At 43.8% G+C, this 23,450-nt stretch overlaps 1 protein-coding gene across 1 annotated transcript; it reads right to left on the bottom strand.

The window, feature by feature from the left end:
- Positions 1-12,551: 12,551 nt before the first annotated feature.
- Positions 12,552-13,511, bottom strand: LOC137544262 (olfactory receptor 5V1-like). The gene has a single exon (XM_068265317.1). The coding sequence runs from the start codon at positions 13,509-13,511 to the stop codon at positions 12,552-12,554; it is 960 nt and encodes a 319-aa protein (XP_068121418.1).
- Between the last annotated feature and the right edge of the window lie 9,939 nt (positions 13,512-23,450).

Here is a 23,450-nt window from a genome sequence, read left to right as displayed (position 1 = left end):
ATATAATTCAGTATATCATAAGTTTCTTTTCGCTGCAGGTTTGCTTTAATAATGGATGAATAAAACACAGCAGCTCCTACGTTTGATCCATCCTTTTTAAAGCTATGAAAAAGTGGTAAAGAAGTACTGTGAAAATAGGGAACCTTAGTGTTGCTTGCCAATTTCCGCCAAAGTCATTTTCGCATCAAAAACGCTATTTTTGATTTCAAGAAAATATTAATGAAAATACATTGTATGATTGCAATGTTGTCAAAGAAAAAAAAATTCTGATGCAAAAAAATTGTTAAAAAGCAAAAAATATGTATTTTACCGCATAAAGTTGTGAAAAACGTGAAAATTGTTTATTTTAGTGCAAAAAATTCATAAAAAATGCAAAAAAATCCACAAACTTGTTACAAACTGATTTTGTGATGGCATTTTCACTTGAAGTCACTGGCATACACAGAAGGTAATTGAGTCATGGTGAACTCATACAATAATCATGATATTTAAACCATAAAGGACATATCCGAGCAGAATAAAAAAAAAACAAAATCTACTTACCTGGGGCTTCCTCCAGTCCCTTGCAGCTGTCCTGTGCCCTCGCCACAGCTCTGCTCCCTGCCGGTGGCCCGGGGACCCTCCGGTGCAAGATGCCTACTGCGTCTGCGCGAGCGACTCTCGGGAGTCTTGCTGATGTCATCCAGACTGTACTGCGCGGTACTCTTGTGCCTGCGCAGAACAGTCTGGATGACGTTAGTGCAAATCTGTGAGCCGCACGCTGAGGCGCAGTAGATGCCGACCTGGCAAGGACGGCATCTGCCCAGAGGGGACCGGGAGCCACCGGAGCTGCAATGAGACACAGGACAGCTGCCAGGGGCTGGAGGAAGCCCCAGGTAAGTAGATTTTTGTTTTTTAATTACCTCTGACCTTCCCTTTAACAACAATTTTATACATTTTGTAAACAAAGTAAAAGTGATACTTTGCAAAAAATTGCCTTTTTGCATCTTTACAAAAAAACACCACTGTCTTTAGAAATTTAATTTACAAACCAAAAATATCAGTGGATAAACACTGTATAGTCTATTACATATAATAATAAATCTTTGTTCATTACAAGTGAAAAAAGAAAAGAAAGTCATTGGGAACACCACCACAATATCAAGGCTTACTAATAATTATGGACACCAGCAACCTCCAATTAAAAACATCACAAACAGTAAAACATGTTGTGCAGCATTGTGACTACCAACTAAAGCCATAATATAAGCACCATTCAGACATACACACACATGCACACACACACACTACACACACACTCTTGCTACATACACACACCAGATAAACACACACACATACACACACACACACACACCAGATACACACACATACACACACACACTTCATATATACACACACTCACTACATACACACACTACATACACACACTACGCACACACTACTTATACACCCACTACACACACTCACTACATACACACACCAGATACACACACACACATACACACTGACTACATGCACATACACACGTACACACATACACACACACACACACACACACACACACACACACACACACACACACACACACACACACACACACACACACACACACTACACACACACACTACACACACACTACATACACATTACTTATACACACACTACACACCAGGGCCGGATTACCAACCAGGCATTAAAAGCAGTCGCTTGGGGTCCTATTCAGAGTCAAAGGGGCCCCATCAGCACATAAACCAGCCCTCGCCATCCTGTCAGCGGTGGCTGGATGGTATAATGGTTAAAGGGACTCTAAGCAGTGCAGTAACTATGGAAAGATGCATATCATTTTAAAGCTCTCTTTCTCCTCTTTCCAATGATATATAAACCGCCGCCCTATGCCTTTTAGTTTTCACTATTTTCGTGGTAGAAATTGCGGCCACTGCAATTTCGATCTCGAAAATAGCAAAAACTAAAAGGCATAGGGCGGCGGTTTATGTGTCGTTGGAAAGAGGAGAAAGAGAGATTCAAAATTATATGCATCTTTCCATAGTTACATTGTATTACACAGGACGACTTTTCTCCAAAGTCGCAGCTCGATTCAGCACAATGCAATGAAATATAAGGAACCCAGGGGGATATAATTACAAACATCATGCTGGTAGGTGTGAGGATGTAATTAATTAGTTGTGGGTATGCTTAAAGGCATACCCACAGGCACTGCTCGGAGTCCCTTTAAGGGCTCTGTCTCTGACACAAGAGACCTGGGTTCGAATCTCGGCTCTGCCTGTTCAGTAATCCAGCACCTATTCAGTAGGAGACCTTCGGCAAGTCTCTCTAACACTGCTACTGCCTATAGGGCACGTCCTAAAGGCTGCAGCTCTGGCACTTTGAGTCCACCAGGAGAAAAGCGCAAAATAAATGTTATTTGTCTTGTCAAATGATGCCGTGCACTGCTGATTGTCTTCAGAGCCAGGCTCTCCTCCTAGGTCCCCCTCCTGCTACTGTGTGCTCTGCCACTGCCCACTCCTCCCTCCCTTCCCACAGAGAACCACAGCTGCAGCAAGAATGATAGCAGCAGATGGCAAACGCTCACTCACCTATCCATGATCCAAGTGATAGAGATCCCGTCATCTGAAACCCATCTGTCTCTTCTACAGTGCAGCCGCTCGCTCTGAACTTCCTGATTCTCAGATCAGACAGGAAGTAGGAAGTAGTAATAGTAGTAGTAACAGAGTGGCAGCACTCTAGAGGAGACAATCACACACTACATACACACACACATACATATGGACACACACATACACACACATACTGTACATATGGACACACACACACACACACACACATACACACACACACACACACACAAACAAACACACACACACACACACACACGCACACACACACACAAACAAACACACACACACACACATACACACACACACACACAAACAAACACACACACACACACACACACACACACATACATATGGACACACACATACATATGGACACACACATACACACACATACTGTACATATGGACACACACACACACACACACACACACACACACACACACACACACACACACACACACACACACATACACACACACACACACACACACACACAACACACATACAAAGCACACACACACACACACACACTACATAGACACACACACATACACACGCACATATACACACACACTACACATACACACACTCACACAGACACACACTACACTACATACACGCACACACATACACACACACACACTATACACACACACTACATATATATACACACACACACACACACACACACACACACACACACACACACACACACACTGTACACACATACCCACTATGTTAGTCCATGCAGCTGCATAATCTGAGCAATCCATCATCGGATGCAGTAAAGTGCAGATAACTTGCAGTGGATAATTATCCCATAAGCAGGAATATACTGTGCAGCCAATATGACCTATCATTCAGTTCCATAGGGATGCTAATCAGAAATCCACATTTCCGATTGGAATTTGGAAAACGGAAAACGGAATTCATCGGAAATACTATTTACCGAAACTCAGTCATTTTAGCCCAATCACAGAACTCCAAAGCATTGGACCAATCAGAGACTGCACAATTTTTCTGCAAAATTTTTATTTTAGACCAATCACAAGACTGATCGGTTTTTCCAATTTCCATTTGTCCGTTTCTTTTTCTTTTCTGATTTTCTTTTTCATCTTTTCATTCTTTGATTTAAAAATTGACTAATAAAATACTGTAAAATTGGAAATCGGAAAAATTGAATATTGGAAATTGGAAAAACAGAAAAATGGAAGTCAGAATTTCTGCAGAATCGGAAATGGCCATTTCCAATCATCCCTATCCATGAGCCGTCTTCCGCTCAGTCTCCAGTGAATACGGGAAGCTTACAGGTCTAGATCTCACCTGGTCCGGCAGTTTCACTTCCGTGGTACCACCACCCACTACTGGTGTAGTCTTGTCACTCTTTGCCGCTTCCCACAGCACTGGAGTTGGCATACGCTCTACCACTGTAGTCTCTCAGATGCCGGCTACAATACAGAGAATGTGGCATGGGGCAGAGTCACTCCTTGGCCCCACCTACTTACAGGTTTCCCGTCCTAATTATTATTATTATTTATTGTATTTATAAAGCACCAACATATTACGCAGCGCTGGACAATAAATATATACAATGATACAAGGATGACATACATAGGGTTATACACATAGAACAAAGTTATACATGCAAATTGTACAAAATACATGATCATGCAATATGGGCTGGTTAGGTAGGCCTAGTAATACAAGTACAGGCTGACATAGGACAGGAGCACACGATCCTGTGGATTACACTTGGGAATGGAGGACCCTGCCAGAGGCTTACAATCTAAAGGGTGTGGTGGAAACACTAGGTGGGGCTGTTAAATATTCAGTAGAGGGTTACTGTGTGGTAGGAGGTGGGTAGGCCATCATAAAGAGGTGGGTTTTGAGGGCTTGCTTGAATGTGTTGAAAGAGGGAGCAAGTCTGATGGGTGGTGGAATGGCGTTCCAGAGGGTGGGGGCAGCTCTTGAGAAATCCTGCAGGCGGGCACGGGACTGTGAAATGCGTGGGATGGTGAGGCAAAGGTCATTGGAGGATCGGAGGGGGCGACTTGGTGTATACCTGTGAACAAGCTCCAAGATGTAGGTATGGCAGGTTTTGTGCACAGATTTATACACCAGGCATAGAATCTTGAAAGTTATCCTGAAACGGATAGGGAGCCAGTGCAGGGATTCACAAAGGGGAGATGTGGATGCAGAGCGGTGCGAAGAATGGATGAGTCTTGCAGCCGTGTTCATCACTGATTGCAGGGGGGCAGTGCATTTCAAGGGGAGGCCAGAAAGGAGGGAGTTACAGTAATCAAGGCGGGTGATGATGAGGGCATTTCGAGTTAAGAAGGGGCGGATCTTGGAGATATTACGGAGGTGTAAATTGTAGGCTCTGGTGATGTTTTTGATGTGTAGGATGAAGGAGAGTTCAGAGTCCAAGGTGACACCCAGACAGCGGGCCTGGGAGGTAGGGTGATTGGTTGTGTTATCGATTGTCAGGTGGAACTCTGGGAAGGGTGCAGCAGCATGAAGTGGAAAGATCAGGAGCTCAGTTTTGTCTAGGTTAAGCTTCAGGAACGTAGCAGACATCCAGGAGGAAATTGCTGAGAGACACGTGGAGACCTTGTTTATGGTGGTGGATGAGAGATCGGGGGTATGGAGGTAAATCTGAGTGTCATCAGCATAGAGGTGATATTTGAAGCCCAGGGAGGAGATAAGCTTGCCAATTGAGAAAGTGTATATGGAGAAAAGAAGGGGGCCCAGAACAGAGCCCTGAGGGATCCCAACTAAGAGGGGGGCAGGGGTTGAGGAGGAGCCATTGAAGGAAGTTGTGAAGGAGCAATTGGATAGGTAAGAGAAGATCCAGGTCAAGGCAAGACCATGGATGCCCATGAACTGTAGTGATTGGAGGAGGAGGGGGTGGTCAACAGGGTCAAATGCTGTGGAGAGATCAAGGAGGAGCAGGATGGAATAACTGCCTTTGGCCCTGGCAAGGGTAAGGTCATTGATCACCTTGGTGAGGGCTGTTTCAGTTGAGTGTGCAGGTTGGAATTAGTGTTGGGCGAACAGTGTTCGTCACTGTTCGGGTTCTGCAGAACATCACCCTGTTTAGGTGATGTTCGGGTTCGGCCGAACACCTGATGGTGTTCGGCCAAACTGTTCGGCCATATGGCCGAACTAAGAGCGCATGGCCGAACGTTACCCGAACGTTCGGCTAGCGCTGTGATTGGCCGAACGGGTCACGTGTAGTGTTGGGCGAACATCTAGATGTTCGGGTTCGGGCCGAACATGGCCGCGATGTTCGGGTGTTCGAGCCGAACTCCGAACATAATGGAAGTCAATGGGGACCCGAACTTTCGTGCATTGTAAAGCCTCCTTATATGCTACATACCCCAAATTTACAGGGTATATGCACCTTGGGAGTGGGTACAAGAGGAAAAAAAAATTAGCAAAAAGAGCTTATAGTTTTTGAGAAAATCGATTTTAAAGTTTCAAAGGGAAAACTGTCTTTTAAATGCGGGAAATGTCTGTTTTCTTTGCACAGGTAACATGCTTTTTGTCGGCATGCAGTCATAAATGTAATACATATAAGAGGTTCCAGGAAAAGGGACCGGTAACGCTAACCCAGCAGCAGCACACGTGATGGAACAGGAGGAGGGTGGCGCAGGAGGAGAAGGCCACGCTTTGAGACACAACAACCCAGGCCTTGCATGAGGACAAGAAGCGTGCGGATAGCAATTTGCGTTTTGTCGCCATGCAGTCATAAATTTAATACAGATGAGAGGTTCAATAAACAGGGACCGGAGACGCTAACCCATCACAGATGTTCATTGTTCATGTTACTTGGTTGGGGTCCGGGAGTGTTGCGTAGTCGTTTCCAATCCAGGATTGATTCATTTTAATTTGAGTCAGACGGTCTGCATTTTCTGTGGAGAGGCGGATACGCCGATCTGTGACAATGCCTCCGGCAGCACTGAAACAGCGTTCTGACATAACGCTGGCTGCCGGGCAAGCCAGCACCTCTATTGTGTACATTGCCAGTTTGTGCCAGGTGTCTAGCTTCGATACCCAATAGTTGAAGGGTGCAGATGGATTGTTCAACACAGCTATGCCATCTGACATGTAGTCCTTGACCATCTTCTCCAGGCGATCGGTGTTGGAGGTGGATCTGCACGCTTGCTGTTCTGTGTGCTGCTGCATGGGTGTCAGAAAATTTTCCCACTCCAAGGACACTGCCGATACCATTCCCTTTTGGGCACTAGCTGCGGCTTGTGTTGTTTGCTGCCCTCCAGGTCGTCCTGGGTTTGCGGAAGTCAGTCTGTCGGCGAACAACTGGCAAGAGGAGGGGGAGGATGTCAATCTCCTCTTTAAAGTCTCCACAAGGGCCTGCTGGTATTCTTCCATTTTGACCTCTCGGACTCTTTCTTCAAGCAGTTTTGGAACATTGTGTTTGTACCGTGGATCCAGAAGGGTATAAACCCAGTAATTGGTTTTGTCCAGAATGCGCACAATGCGTGGGTCGCGTTCAATGCAGTCCTAGGCCAAAGAGGTCATAGCCTAGGGTCACAAAAACCTGTTTATTTGGGCTATTTCAATGGTAGTGATGGTGACGTACATAAATCTCAGCCATGGCCGTTAGCAACATCTGAATTTCACGAAATGTCTCATGCAGGTAGAAGACATATTGTTAGACTTGGATTCCAAAGATGGGGTCCCTACATCTCTGCAAACCAGAGTTACAGGGGTCCAAAATTGGTAAAATCCCCCATAGGCTTTCATTGGGCCTCCTATTTACAGTTCCAAAATATCACATCTTTTCAAAGGGCAATTGATCAGCAGTGGCAAATTTTCTAGCATTGTAGGGACCCTTAAGGGGGAACATGACTGGTGAGTTTGGGCCCCTAGGCCAAAGAGGTCATAGCCTAGGGTCACAAAAACCTGTTTATTTGGGTTATTTCAATGGTAGTGATGGTGACGTACATAAATCTCAGCCATGGCCGTTAGCAACGTCTGAATTTCACGAAATGTCTCATGCAGGTAGAAGACATATTGTTAGACTTGGATTCCAAAGATGGGGTCCCTACATCTCTGCAAATCAGAGTTACAGGGGTCCAAAATTGGTAAAATCCCCCATAGACTTTCATTGCCTCCCTATTTCACTTTCCAAAATCTCACATCTTTTCAAAGGGCAATGGCTCAGCAGTACCAAATTTTCTAGCATTGTAGGGACCCTTAGGGGGAACATGACTGGTGAGTTTCGGGCCCCTAGGCCAAAGAGGTCATAGCCTAGGGTCACAAAAACCTGTTTATTTGGGCTATTTCAATGGTAGTGATGGTGACGTACATAAATCTCAGCTATGGCTGTTAGCAACGTCTGAATTTCACGAAATGTCTCATGCAGGTAGAAGACATATTGTTAGACTTGGATTCCAAAGATGGGGTCTCTACATCTCTGCAAACCAGAGTTACAGGGGTCCAAAATTGGTAAAATCCCCCATAGACTTTCATTGCCTCCCTATTTCACTTTCCAAAATCTCACATCTTTTCAAAGGGCAATGGCTCAGCAGTACCAAATTTTCTAGCATTGTAGGGACCCTTAGGGGGAACATGACTGGTGAGTTTCGGGCCCCTAGGCCAAAGAGGTCATAGCCTAGGGTCACAAAAACCTGTTTATTTGGGCTATTTCAATGGTAGTGATGGTGACGTACATAAATCTCAGCTATGGCCGTTAGCAACGTCTGAATTTCACGAAATGTCTCATGCAGGTAGAAGACATATTGTTAGACTTGGATTCCAAAGATGGGGTCCCTACATCTTTGCAAACCAGAGTTACAGGGGTCCAAAATTGGTAAAATCCCCCATAGACTTTCATTGCCTCCCTATTTCACTTTCCAAAATCTCACATCTTTTCAAAGGGCAATGGCTCAGCAGTACCAAATTTTCTAGCATTGTAGGGACCCTTAGGGGGATCATGACTGGTGAGTTTTGCCACTGCTGAGCCATTGTCCTCTGAAATGGTGTGAGATTTTGGAACGGTAAATAGTAGGCCCAATGAAAGCCTATGGGGGATTTTACCAATTTTGGACCCCTGTAACTCTGGTTTGCAGAGATGTAGGGACCCCATCTTTGGAATCCAAGTCTAACAATATGTCTTCTACCTGCATGAGACATTTCGTGAAATTCAGACGTTGCTAACGGCCATAGCTGAGATTTATGTACGTCACCATCACTACCATTGAAATAGCCCAAATAAACAGGTTTTTGTGACCCTAGGCTATGACCTCTTTGGCCTAGGGGCCCGAAACTCACCAGTCATGTTCCCCCTAAGGGTCCCTACAATGCTAGAAAATTTCGTACTGCTGAGCCATTGCCCTTTGAAAAGATGTGAGATTTTGGAAAGTGATATAGGGAGGCAATGAAAGTCTATGGGGGATTTTACCAATTTTGGACCCCTGTAACTCTGGTTTGCAGAGATGTAGGGACCCCATCTTTGGAATCCAAGTCTAACAATATGTCTTCTACCTGCATGAGACATTTCGTGAAATTCAGACGTTGCTAACGGCCATGGCTGAGATTTATGTACGTCACCATCACTACCATTGAAATAGCCCAAATAAACAGGTTTTTGTGACCCTAGGCTATGACCTCTTTGGCCTAGGACTGCATTGAACGCGACCCAGGCATTGTGCGCATTCTGGACAACACCAATTACTGGGTTTATACCCTTCTGGATCCACGGTACAAACACAATGTTCCAAAACTGCTTGAAGAAAGAGTCCGACAGGTCAAAATGGAAGAATACCAGCAGGCCCTTGTGGAGACTTTAAAGAGGAGATTGACATCCTCCCCCTCCTCTAGCCAGTTGTACGCCGACAGACTGACTTCCGCAAACCCAGGACGACCAGGAGGGCAGCAAACAACACAAGCCGCAGCTAGTGCCCAAAAGGGAATGGTATCGGCAGTGTCCTTGGAGTGGGAAAATTTTCTGACACCCATGCAGCAGCACACAGAACAGCAAGCGTGCAGATCCACCTCCAACACCGATCGCCTGGAGAAGATGGTCAAGGACTACATGTCAGATGGCATAGCTGTGTTGAACAATCCATCTGCACCCTTCAACTATTGGGTATCGAAGCTAGACACCTGGCACAAACTAGCAATGTACGCAATAGAGGTGCTGGCTTGCCCGGCAGCCAGCGTTATGTCGGAACGCTGTTTTAGTGCTGCCGGAGGCATCGTCACAGATCGGCGTATCCGCCTCTCCACAGAAAATGCAGACCGTCTGACTCAAATTAAAATGAATCAATCCTGGATTGGAAACGACTACGCAACACTCCCGGACCCCAACCAAGAAACATGAACAGTGAACATCTGTGATGGGTTAGCGTTTCCGGTCCCTGTTTATTGAACCTCTCATCTGTATTACATTTATGACTGCATGGCGACAAAACGCAAATTGCTATCCGCACGCTTCTTGTCCTCATGCAAGACCTGGGTTGTTGTGTCTCAAAGCGTGGCCTTCTCCTCCTGCGCCACCCTCCTTCTGTTCCATCACGTGTGCTGCTGCTGGGTTAGCGTTACCGGTCCCTTTTCCTGGAACCTCTTATATGTATTACATTTATGACTGCATGCCGACAAAAAGCATGTTACCTGTGCAAAGAAAACAGACATTTCCCGCATTTAAAAGACAGTTTTCCCTTTGAAACTTTAAAATCGATTTTCTCAAAAACTATAAGCTCTTTTTGCTAAAAATTTTTTCCTCTTGTACCCACTCCCAAGGTGCACATACCCTGTAAATTTGGGTTATGTAGCATGTAAGGAGACTTTACAAAGCACAAAAGTTCGGGTCCCCATTGACTTCCATTATGTTCGGAGTTCGGCTCGAACACCCGAACATCGCGGCCATGTTCGGCCTGTTCGGCCCGAACCCGAACATCTAGGTGTTCGCCCAACACTAGTTGGAATCCAGACTGTAGGGGGTCAAGTAGGGTATTGGTGTTGATGTATTGGGTAATGCGTTGATGGACTAGGCGTTCGAGGAGTTTAGAAGCATAGGGAAGGAGGGAGATTGGGCGGTAGTTTGAGGGTAGGGCTGGGTCGAGTGAGGGTTTTTTCAGCAGGGAAAGTACAGTGGCCTGTTTGAATGCTTTGGGGAAGGTGCCTGTGGAATGGGAAAGATTGAACAAAGAGGTGAGGACTGGGGCAAGGTCAGGGAAGTGGGGGCGAAGAGTATTTGTGGGTACAGGATCACAGGGGGAGGAGGAGGGGGGGGGGGGGAAGCCGCTAGCAGCAGGCTGACTTCATCAATGGTGGCAGGAGCAAAAGAGGTGAGGGGTGGATGAGACAGGGGACCACCTGAGAGGCGTTGGGATTCCACGGAAATGCAATTTCCGAAATTCCGATCGGAAATTACATTTCCGCATCGGAATGCGGAAATCGGTAATGCAAGTGCGGTAGGCGGACTTCCGCCGGAAATCCCGGAAATTTCCAGCGGAAATCGCGGAAATTCCGCCCAACTTTAACATCGATTTTCTCAAAAACTATAAGGTCCTTTTGAAAAAAAATTTTTGTATCTTGTTCACAAGATTCAGTTTAATAAACCCTGAAAATTTGGTGTTTCTAGGACTTAAGGGGGCTTTGCTATTCACCGCTAAATCGGCGGATTTTTACTGTAATGTATACAGGGAGTGCAGAATTATTAGGCAAATGAGTATTTTGACCACATCATCCTCTTTATGCATGTTGTATTACTCCAAGCTGTATAGGCTCGAAAGCCTACTACCAATTAAGCATATTAGGTGATGTGCATCTCTGTAATGAGAAAGGGTGTGGTCTAATGACATCAACACCCTATATCAGGTGTGCATAATTATTAGGCAACTTCCTTTCCTTTGGCAAAATGGGTCAAAAGAAGGACTTAACCGGCTCAGAAAAGTCAAAAATAGTGAGATATCTTGCAAAGGGATGTAGCACTCATCCCTCGGCGCCTCCCACGATGCGTTCCAATGCACCGTCACGTGATTATAAACACTACCTTCTTCAACCCGGAAGGAGGAAGTGTTTGTAGTCACGTGACGGCGGATTGGAACGCATCATGGGAGGCGCCGAGGGACGAGCGAAGAAGACGTCAGATAGGTAAGCTTGAACCCCCCCGCTTCCCCGCACAGCCGGCACAGCATTACTGAGTGAAATCCGGATAGTAACTATCCGGATCACCCGAATCCGAATTTAAGCCCATGCCTGATCATTGACCATAAAATCTGAAAATTAGTCCTCCCAAACACCCACACCCACTTGTTTGGTTGTTACTAGCCCAAATAAAGCATTGTTCCTCATGGTAGCAACCCTTCCCCTAACATAATTAGAATACAACTCCCCTCTATACTCTAGCATTCGTCTAAGAACTTTACGGAGCTTCCCACTAGAGGGAGGATTATTTATCTTCCATTTCTTGGCCACTCCCCTTCTAATAATATATTCCCTGTCAAATATACCCCTTCCTAATGAAAAAAACCATGCCCCCATGTCCTAGCAATCCCCCATTAATTATTAATTCCTAAAATATTCCCCTTTCTGAAGTAGAACCCCATTATGTTGTACCATTTTTCTCCACTACTTCAGCTCCTAATTCTAACCTCTCCCGAATCCCAAAAGTTTGAAGTTCCCCAAAAGACTCAATAAGTCCAGTGCCAAAATCTCCAGTGCCAAGTTCACTATGTTGAAACTATCTGGCATCAAAAAGATAAGAGCTGAGACTTTACGAAAGGCTGTATAATTTTGTTGCCTACTCTTCCCCTAAGGTAGTTTTGGTTCAGTTGTGTTTGGCACCCCATTCAAACGAATGACGCACCCATGAAAAAGAGTTTGATCCAGTGCTGAAACAGCTCGGCACTGATTCAATCTGTTTCTACCTCTGGACCTCTTTCACTATGAGTTTTCTGTATCAATAAACTGGTGTTTAATTTCATTGATTGTTATCCTCAGAGCTTTCTTAATATCCTTGTTCCTCAAAGTATAAATAATGGGATTTACCATGGGAGTCACTCCAAAGGACATGAAGGACATGGCTTTATAGACATACAGATAGTGGCTACTTCTCGGCACCACATAAAAGACAATGATGACACCAAAATATAAGGACACCACCAGGAGATGGGAGCTGCAGGTGGAGAAGGCTTTCTGCCGTCCGGTTGATGACCGTATCCTGAGGATTTCCACTATGATAGCTGCGTATGACAAAACAATAATGACAAATGGTGCAATGGTGGCAATAACACTAGTCGCCAAGGCAAAGGAAACAAGAGGAGTTATGTCGGAGCATGCAAGAGCTACTAAAGGGGTGAAATCACAATAAAAATGATCAATACTAAGATTACCGCACAACTGTAAATGAATTACAAAGTTGAACATTACTATGTTGGTGCATATTGAAATTAACCAAAAAGCAATTACAAAGCTCAAACATAGTCTATTGTGCATGAGAACAGAATATCTCAAAGGCTTACAGACTGCCAAATATCGGTCAACTGACATCAGCATAAGCAGAAGTGTCTCAACGACCGTTACACCTCCTGATATGGTCAGCTGAAGACTGCAGCCGAGATGGTAGATGACCGCTCTCTCTGCTAGGATGTGGTGGAGCATCAAGGGAACCAGGTCCGTGGTGTAGACAACTTCACAAAACAGCAGATTGCTGATCAGGATGTACATAGGAGAATGTAGACGAGGGTTTTTACTAACTAAAAAGATGATCAGGAAGTTCTCAGTTGAAGTAAATGTGTAGAGGACCAGCAAGAGGAGGAAAAGAGGAATTTTGTAGTTGCTAAGTCCTTCAAACCCAAGAATCAGGATCTCATCATTGGTTGTCTGATTTTTTTGATATGCCATCTGTGAAAAGAATGAAATAAATAAATATATATCCATCTTTCTTCCAGTGCTGCACTGATGTTTAACCACCCTGGCGTTCTATTAAGATCGCCAGGGCGGCTGCGGGAGGGTTTTTTTTAAATTTAAAAAAAACTATTTCATGCAGCCAACTGAAAGTTGGCTGCATGAAAGCCCACTAGAGGGCGCTCCGGAGGCGTTCTTCCGATCGCCTCCGGCGCCCAGAATAAACAAGGAAGGCCGCAATGAGCGGCCTTCCTTGTTTTGTTTAGATCGTCGCCATAGCGACGAGCGGAGTGACGTCATGGACGTCAGCCGACGTCCTGACGTCAGCCGCCTCCGATCCAGCCCTTAGCGCTGGCCGGAACTTTTTGTTCCGGCTACGCTGGGCTCAGGCGGCTGGGGGGACCCTCTTTCGCCGTTGCTCGCGGCGAATCGCCGCAGAGCGGCGGCGATCGGGCAGCACACGCGGCTGGCAAAGTGCCGGCTGCGTGTGCTGCTCTTTATTTGAACAAAATCGGCCCAGCAGGGCCTGAGCGGCAGCCATCGGCGGTGATGGACGAGCTGAGCTCGTCCATACCGCTAAGATGGTTAAGTCATGGGGAAAGCGAAAGAAATGTCAAAGGATCTGCAGAAAAAGTGAGGGATAAAGGCCTATTTTTATGATATTGTGCATGTGGATCACTGATGTGCCAAGAGTTCCACATATTGAGCGAGAATTCCACCTGTAAATTGGTGGCTGCAATCTGGTGAGCCGCTCTTGTACTAGAGGTGGTGGGGATCACGAGTGGACACTTGTTTATCACCAGCACGGTTGATGTGTGATGTGATGGTTTAATAATGGCAGCCAAGCAGGTTTATACTATGTAAGATTGTTTTCTGCAGATGAGGAATCGCGCAATGGATTAAAATAATATATATATATATATATATATATATATATATATATATATATATCAAGTGTTTAAAAAATTCTGCAGTAAAGGAAGTCCTTCTGAAGGCAAGATGACAGTGACTTAAAGGATACCCGAACTGACATGTAACATGATGAGATAGACATGGGTATGTACAGTGCCTAGCACACAAATAACTATGCTGTGTTCCCTTTTTTTCTTTCTCTGCCTGAAAGAGTTATATAACAGGTATGTAAGTGGCTGACTCAGTCCTGACTCAGACAGGAAGTGACTACAGTGTGACCCTCACTGATAAGAAATTACTCTTTTTTACCTCTTTCTTGCCCTCAGAAGCCATTTTCTGCTAGGAAAGTCTTATATAGTTGGAATTTTTTTATCAGTGAGGGTCACACTGTAGTCATTTCCTGTCTGAGTCAGGACTGAGTCAGCCATTTGTATACCTGATATTTAACTCTTTCAGGCAGAGAAAGAAAAAAAGGAACACAGCATAGTTATTAGTGTGCTCGGCACTGTACATATACATGTTTATCTCATCATGCCACACGTCACTTCGGGTATCCTTTAAAGGACAAGTAATGTGAAAAAAATGTTAACTCTAAACTACATACCAACATGTACTTTTAAGAAGTACATTTCTCCCAGAGTAAAAAGCACTATAAATTTATTCTCTCCTTTGTTTCTGTCTCCTACAGTAGGAAGTGAGAATCTGACAGATCTGACAAGTTTTCAACTGGTTTATCTTCTTATAGGGAAGGCTAAGGGTTTTGTTTTTCTAAAAAAAAAAAAAAATAGCACTAACTGAATGGCCGTTGCTCAGAACAACTGTCACAATAGTGCGCAAATGAGTAGGCAGGCTGGCTGGCTGACATCTTTGTACAGATACTTTCCAGAGAGTACTTTTGTAGAATAAAGGAGGTACTGAGAATTCCCCATGACTTGAGAACACCTGAAATGAGGGTGATATGGAGGCTACCATATTTATTTCCGTTTAAACAATATTAGTTGCCTGGCTGTCTTGCTGATCTCTTTGGCTGCAGTAGTGTCTGAATCACACACCTGAAACAAGCATGAAGCTAATGTAGTAACACTTCAGTCAGAACACCTGATCTGCATGATTATTAAAATGTAACTGTCAGGCATAAAATCAAAAATAAATTCTTTATTTTTATTTGGTAAACAAGTAATAAGGATGCTAAAAAAGCAATCCAAAAGTTGAAAAATCTTACTTATGTTGTTGATAAAAAATCATTCCCCAGTTTACCTGGCTGTTATTTAGTTCATTGTCGCACAAAGGAAGTTGCAGGGCATGCTGGGGTGTCTTTTTGTTGCTCCTACTATCCCCTCAGATTTAACTAATACAGCCTGATTGGCTGAAGTCTCTTTTTCTATCCTGTTTTCCCCTCCCACACCTCTGTTCCTCTCTGATTGGCCAATATTCCTCATGCTTCTCAAGCTACAGAGTCACACAATGACAATGCACTTTCTATTGCAGAGCTAGGTGGGAGTATCTGAAGACTGTCTGTGTTTGCAGTGGCCGCCCTCCTCCCAGAGTAAGGGAGGAAATGACATCAGGATTGGCTTCAGACACAGGGACACCTATAAAACTCACTGAAATCAAAAAGTGGACAGTGCAATATATGTTATGTATTCATCTACTTATATATGTGAGTTTTTTGTTTTTTTTCGAGATAATATAGCTGACAGCTCCTCTTTAAAGAGACTCTGTAACAAAATTTTCATCCTTATTTCTTCTATCCTATAAGTTCCGATACCTGTTCTAATGTGCTCTGTCTAACTGCAGCCTTTCCTAGTTGCACAGTGGCTGTGTTATCTCTGTTATATGATCTAATCTTCTCTCTTCTGTCGGCTCTGTTGGGCTGAGGCAGTCAAGCTGGAATGTGCTGTGCTGCTTGTGATTGGCTAGAAGCTATACACACCCTCTCCAGGCCCCCTCCAAGCTCTGTATGACTCACACACTCAGCTCGTCTCAGCGTATCACTTGCTATGTCTTTTGTTGGTAAACACTGCCTAAAACTGGCAATTACAAGCCAGGATTGCAGGAGGGAGTGGCAGAAACAGCACAGAGGGGCCCAGGAGAACATAATGAATAGAATGGTATGCTTTTTATTGTAAGAATTTTAGAGTACAGATTCTCTTTAAGGGGCTATGGCTATAAGTATCAGAGGCAGAGGATCAGCAGGACAGCCAGGCAACTGGTATTGCTTGAAAGGAAACAAATGGCACCCTCCTCTTAGGAGGGATTCAGATACTACTGATTTCAGACAGATCAACAGGACTGCTACTGGTATTTATTTAAAGGAAGTCTTATTAGTGAAAATAAATGTATAAGATAGTGAATTGTATGTGTAGTACAGCTAAGAAATTAAACATTAGTAGCAAAGGCCAGAGTCTCATATTGTTTCTAGTACAGGAAGAGTTAAGAAAAAACATGTTATCTATGCAAAAGAGCTGATCTGAGCTCTCTGACCCAACTTGGGTAGGAGAGGAGACAGTCCTGCTTTCTGAAGCACTTATACATTAAAGAAACAGTGAGACACAGCTTCAGATAAGGTTTTACTGCAGGGGAGGTCAAAGGGTCCTCAGCTCTGCTCTGTTTCATAGTTTAAAATACAGTGTGTGGTGTGTAATTGCAAATATGACAGAATGATGCCAGGCCCGGATTTCTGGCAAGGTCACAGAGGCCATGGCCTAGGGCGATAAAAATTAGCAGGGCGCAGGACTTGGAGAGATAAGAGGTCACATGTGAAAGTAAATCACCACTCCTGCTTTGCTCTGGTCTGCCTGAATTCCAGAGATCCCTGCATCTCTCTTACTTGTGCAAAGTGTGTGTTATGGCAGTCAGCATCTGCTGTTACCTGTATGATGAGAGGGGACAAACAATCTGCTGTGAGAAGAAAAATATATGGTCTCAAGTAGCAGAACTCTTGAGTTCTGATTAGTTTTTCTCATGCAGCACGGGCAGGAATTAGCAGCTCTCCCCCTCCCTGACTGATGATAGTTTATTACTAGTAGGTCAGTGCTGTTAAAGACCTCAGATCTGTTGAATTTATGGCTTTTTTTTTCCTCCTAGAGAATGCCAACAACATTCTTTCTACAGTTTAACGCTTTCCTGGCTTTTTTTTGCCAGCAAAGTACTGTGTTGACCATCAGTGAAAGCAGGATGTTTTGAAACAGAATGACAACTGTGTTACATTTATATATATTTACAAAACAATCAATGCATCTCCTGCTGACTGTTTATATAGCTGTGTGCCTAACATCTTGTATACAGTAACACAGTCTGAAGACGGCTCATTAACCAAAGGCTCACTGTTATTCTTTTGGTTAGCCAATACAAAGTGTTATTCTGTTACAAAACTTCCTGCTGACTGATTTTAAAATCTGTCTTAAGTGCTAAATTGTCACTGTGTAAAGTACACCTGAGCTTATGCTGGTACACACAATGCAATTTTCTGACAGCTTTACTGTCAGATCGACTATTTCCAACATGTCCGATCTGCTTTCCAATCAATTTTCTGAATGATTTTTCATAGAAGTGAAAAGCAAATTGATCGAAAAATTGAAATTAGATCAGACATGATGGAATCAATCGACCTGACAGTAAATCTGTCAGGAAATTGCATCATGTGTACCTAGCATTACACTACATGTATGCCAGTGTGTGTAGTGTCGGATCCTTCTACTTACCTGTTCTCTGGTTTGGATGGGCTTCTCTGCATTGTGCTGCACTGTCCCCTATTTGTGGCTCTGATGGCAGCAAGTAGCACAGAGGACAAAGAAGCAGCGCTGTCCACAGGGGCTCCTTGTGATTTTGCCCTCCTGTATGCATGTGCACAGGAGCCGAGGGAGTGTTATGGGTATGTGTACTTGCCAAGTGCTGCTGAGTGCTCATACATGAGCATCATTTCTGAAGTATGCATGCCCAGAACACTATCGCCTGCTGTGCATGCAGACAGGAGTGCAAAATTACATGGAATGGACAGAGCATGCACTGCTTATTTGTTGAACAGGGCAAAGCAGCAAAACAGAGGGGGGTCGTTCAAACTAGTCAGAGTTGGACAGAATGGGGGGGGGGGGCGGTTGGTGACAGCCGGCCTAGGGCGCTGGAAAGTACAAATCCGGCCCTGAATGATGCAATGTTATAGAAAAACTATATAACTGAGAATACAAATATGAGACTCTTTTATTTGCTACTAATGTTCTATTCATTATCTGTTACTACACATACAATACATTATATCATACATTCTTCTTTCTTTGATTCAGTGTCACTTTAACTTAGTTCCAACTTTGCATACTAGCAGCTAAATGGGGGATAGTTAGGTACTAAAACACCAAATCTCATACCTAGTAAGGCCTTTTAATTGGTATTTTAAAAGGGGCAGGTGCTTGGGTACCCAGACCCCCCCCCCCGCACGTGCCTGGAGATATATATGTATATACAGTATATATATTTTATTTATTTATTTATTTTATTTAATGCTTAGTTGCTAACAAATAAGCCACCAAAGCAGAGGCTATACTTATCTGGAATTATTACAAACAGGGTTCCGCTTTCATATATAAATACATAATAACAATAATAATGCTTACAAAGGGATTAAGAGTCCTCAATAGGCCACCCTGCAGTGTAAGGGTGTATTATATGGTTGTGGTTTGTATTACTGAAAACAGAAATTATTTAATAATATTAGCAAAATAAATATCCTCACAGGCAACTTATATGATTTAGATTTTGCCATTGACTGAATTGGATACTAGGCAGAAATATTGGAATAAGTATACTGAAGTAATTCATTTAGCAGTTGTTTACATGAACTTGATACTATATATATATATATATATATATATATATATATATATATATATATATATATATATATATATATATATATATATATACACACACACATATATACAGTATACAGTATATACTTGTGTGTGAATTATAGAGAACTGCTGACTACTAGCTAAAACTACTGGAATTAGGCAGTACTGGAAGCATACTGTGATAAGTGAGTTTATTAATTATTTAACCTCCCTAACGGTATTGATGGATATACACGTCCATACAAAACATGCTGTGAACAGTATAAACATGCATGCACATCAATACTCTGCTGAACTATATACTAGACCCTTGCTTGACACATTTTGGCAAGTTACAGGAAAAAAAAGGTTATGAAAGTTAATTGGATCACTTTTTGCACAGAAATCCTGAGGAAATTGAATGTCAGGGAGGTTGGACTGCTGCCATTCAAATCCCTGCACAATCTGGGCCCTGGATACATGAAGGACTTGCTGAAGCTGCACCACACCTCTCACAACCTCAGATCAGCTAGTTCTATAAACTTGGTCACTCCCAGAGTGCACCTCAAAAAATCTGGAGACAGAGCCTTCTGTCATGCTGCCCCTACTCTTTGGAACTCCCTGCCACACCCAGTAAAGACAGCACCATCCCTGGAGCTATTGAAATCCAGACTGAAAAGCCACCTGTTTAGCCTGGCATTTCCAGACGTATAAAATTCTTCCTCTGTACCACGATGGTCTGAGCCATGCTTATGCGCTTTGAGTCCTACGGGAGAAAAGCGCTTTACAAATGTTATTTGTTGTTGTTGTTGTTGTTGTTGTTGTTGTTAAAAGATAGATAATGTATTTTGAAGCTAGGTTCAGTGGGAAAAAATTAAGAACATTTTTTATATGTTTATCATTTTCCCTAATACAAATTAATATATAAAAAATAGTTTTTTATACAAAATCAAACACATAAATTAAATATATATATATTTAAAAAAAAAAAAGCTAGTCAGACCCTTTATCCTTACATTTGCCTATATTTGCAGATGGTGAACCCTGAGCTGAAAAGGGAGAAAGTTGTTACAATATTCTGTAAATTGCAATGCCACCTGTAATTAGCAGAATGCATTTGAAAATGATCTACCTGTAATTCCTCTGTGTAACTGAGACAGAACAATGACAGCAGCCATGTGCCAATAAATGCCCGCCGATCTGACTTTATATGTGCCTCTGTTTACATATCTGTTATGTATTGATTAGTCCCACAGGGCTCATTATCTTGTGAGCAGCTCATTATGTCAAGTTTTAGGGGAAAAATAACATATTTCAATTGTGTTCCCTAAGGCCCAGGTAAAGAACAGTTTATTATTATTATTAATATTATTATTAATATTAGATTAAGTATGGTATTTTTTTTTGTTTTTTGTTTGCAGTTTTTGCTAAGTTAGCCGCAGTAAGCCTGAAGCCACACCTCTTGTGGGCTGTGAGTTATTTATAGTTATTACTATATATACTTATTAGAGAAATCCCTTTCAACAAAAAGTTACATTAATGATTCTAATATATCTACAGCAATAGAGTCAGCACTGTCCAGTATTCTTAAGCTCTTTTATTGATAAAATAGCATGATGTATGCTGCCAGCGACAGCCCCGCTGTTTCGGTCCTCAGACCTTTCTCAAGCTGTTCAGTATGTGCATCAAGCTACAAACTAAAATCAATAAGTATATATAGGCACAATTTCATATACCAGCCAATCACAAACAGGCATCTCTAGCCAATCCTCTCCGTGTAGCTATTGGGAGGAGGTGCTTTGGTATAGGTGGAGTCAGGGCTGGCCCGTGCATGAGGCGGGGTGAAACTTTTGCCTCAGGCGGCACTTCTGGGGGGGCTGCACCCGCCCCGTGGGTGTGGGGGGGGGGGCCGCCTGAGCTGGAGGGGATAGCGGGCAGTAAGGGGGTATTGAGCCTAGCGGCGGGGAGGGGGGTCGGACCCCCCCCCCCCCCTCGCCTGGGTCCCCTGTCCTCCGCTCCCCTCCAGCTTTAAAGAGTTACATCGCTGGCTGCATTGTAAGAGGCAATGGGCGGAGATCACTCACCTCTTCCTCGTTCCAGCATGTGCTCCACTGACGTCACTTCCTGCTACGCCGCAGGATGTGTCTTCAGTGGAGCGCACGCTTAACGAGGAAGAGGTGAGTGATCCCCGTCCGTTGCCTCTTACAATGCAGCCAGCGATGTAACTCTTTAAAGCTGGAGGGGAGCTCCGCTATCCCCTCCAGCTCGAACGCCCCCCCCCCCCCCCCCCCACACCCATGGCCTGGGGAGGAGGGGGCGGCGATTTCTTTCAAGATTGCCTCAGGCGGCAAAAAGTCTAGGGCCGGGCCTGGGTGGAGTTGTTTTTGCTATGTTGGGGGCGGAACAGTAATGGAATAATTTGCATGTTAGGGACCTCAGTTCTCTATCAGGTCCATGTGAAGGCCTCTGCATCCTGATTGGCTAGAGGTGCCTGTTTGTGATTGGCTGGTATATGAAATTGTGCCTATAGATACTCATTGATTTTAGTTTGTAGCTTAATGCACATACTGAACAGCTTGAGAAAGGTCTGAGGACCGAAACAGCGGGGCTGTCGCTGGCAGCATACATCATGCTATTTTATCAATAAAAGAGCTTTGAATACTGGACGGTGCTGACTCTATTGCTGTAGATATATTGGAGTATCCTGTGCAGAGATACTGAGGGTCATAGCATGTCTTCTATCCTCTCCTGGGTGCATGCTTCAGATTGAAGACATTAATGATTCTAATAGCAGCCAATGGAAGTCGGCAGTCACATGGGCGTGCCTAACATTGGTCATGGAGGACACCTGATTTGGCAATTAGAGCTGCATGGCAGACATCCACATTGCGATGCAGATCATTTGGGCATGTGCTCACTGCCCTGGACTAATATGTTCCTTGGGTTTGTTGCTAATTTGGCTGATATACCTGATGGTAACCTTCTGGTGACATTGGATGTGAAGAGCCTGTACACCTCCATCCCTCATGATGGGGGTGTGGAGGCTGTCCAACATTCACTGTTGACGTTGATAGTCAGCAGATTGACTTCATTGTTGAACTCTTACGGATTGTACTTACCTATAATTATTTTGTCTTTAACTATCTGTTTTATTTGCAGGTTCGGGGTACAGCGATGGGGTCCAACTTGGCCCCATCCTACGCAAACATATACATGAATCAATATGAGGAATCATTTGTTTATAACAACATGTTATTTAAAAAAATATGCCATTTGGTGGCTTTGTTACATTGACGATGTGTTCTGTGTGTGGACGGGGCCACGTTGTACCCTTGAGCAATTTGTGGAAGAACTAAATGCTCAGTGTGAACCCATCAGACTGACATCCCATTGTGATGCTCAACAGATAAATTTTTTAGACACTATGGTCACTATATCTGGGGATTCACTGCACACTGATCTGTATGTAACGCCCACTGATAGAAATGCAATTCTGTGCTATAAAAGCTTTCATCCTAGCAATACTATTAAATTGATCCCTTGGTCCCAGTTCAGGAGGGTGGGCAGAATAGTGGGTGAAGGCAGTTTATGGGAAATCCGATTTAATGAAGTGACACAAAAGTTTCTGGAGAGACAATACCCTCATGACTTGGTTGCGGAGGCACACAAATGGTGGAAATAGCAACTCCAAGACATAGAGGAGGCACTGGAAATCGCATTCCATTTGTGACCCAATATAGCGTTATTAGTAATAGTGTTGGTAAAATTATTAAAAAAACATTGCCTTGCTGTAAGATCTCGCTGCATATGGCAACCAACACTTAAAAGCAAGCTTCTGGGTCTCGGCAAAGCTCTGATGACAACGGAGCGCATGGCGCTCTGCTCCTATTGGCTAAGCGGCGGTAAACAGTGACATCATGCGTACATGGCGTGTCAGCTGACTTGCTGACACCCCGCAACAGTATTGGCTGTTTTGTATTCTTCTTTGTTGTGATTGGTTAGTCCTTGTATAAAAGTAAGGTGAGTGCCCTCAGTTATCGCCCATGATAGCCTATGCTGAGCTTGTTGCTGAGACTGCACTCACATCAGGGTTACCTGTATCTCACCTGTCTCTTGACTAGCTTTGTTCCAGATTGGATTACCCATTGCCAACTCCTGCCTGTCCTTGACCATGCTTCTCTATTTGGATTACCTGTTG

This window comes from Hyperolius riggenbachi, chromosome 1 (assembly GCF_040937935.1).
Source record: "Hyperolius riggenbachi isolate aHypRig1 chromosome 1, aHypRig1.pri, whole genome shotgun sequence".
NCBI lineage: Eukaryota > Metazoa > Chordata > Amphibia > Anura > Hyperoliidae > Hyperolius > Hyperolius riggenbachi.
Note: the sequence above shows the minus strand (reverse complement) of the source record. Positions and strands in the feature narration are given on the sequence as shown.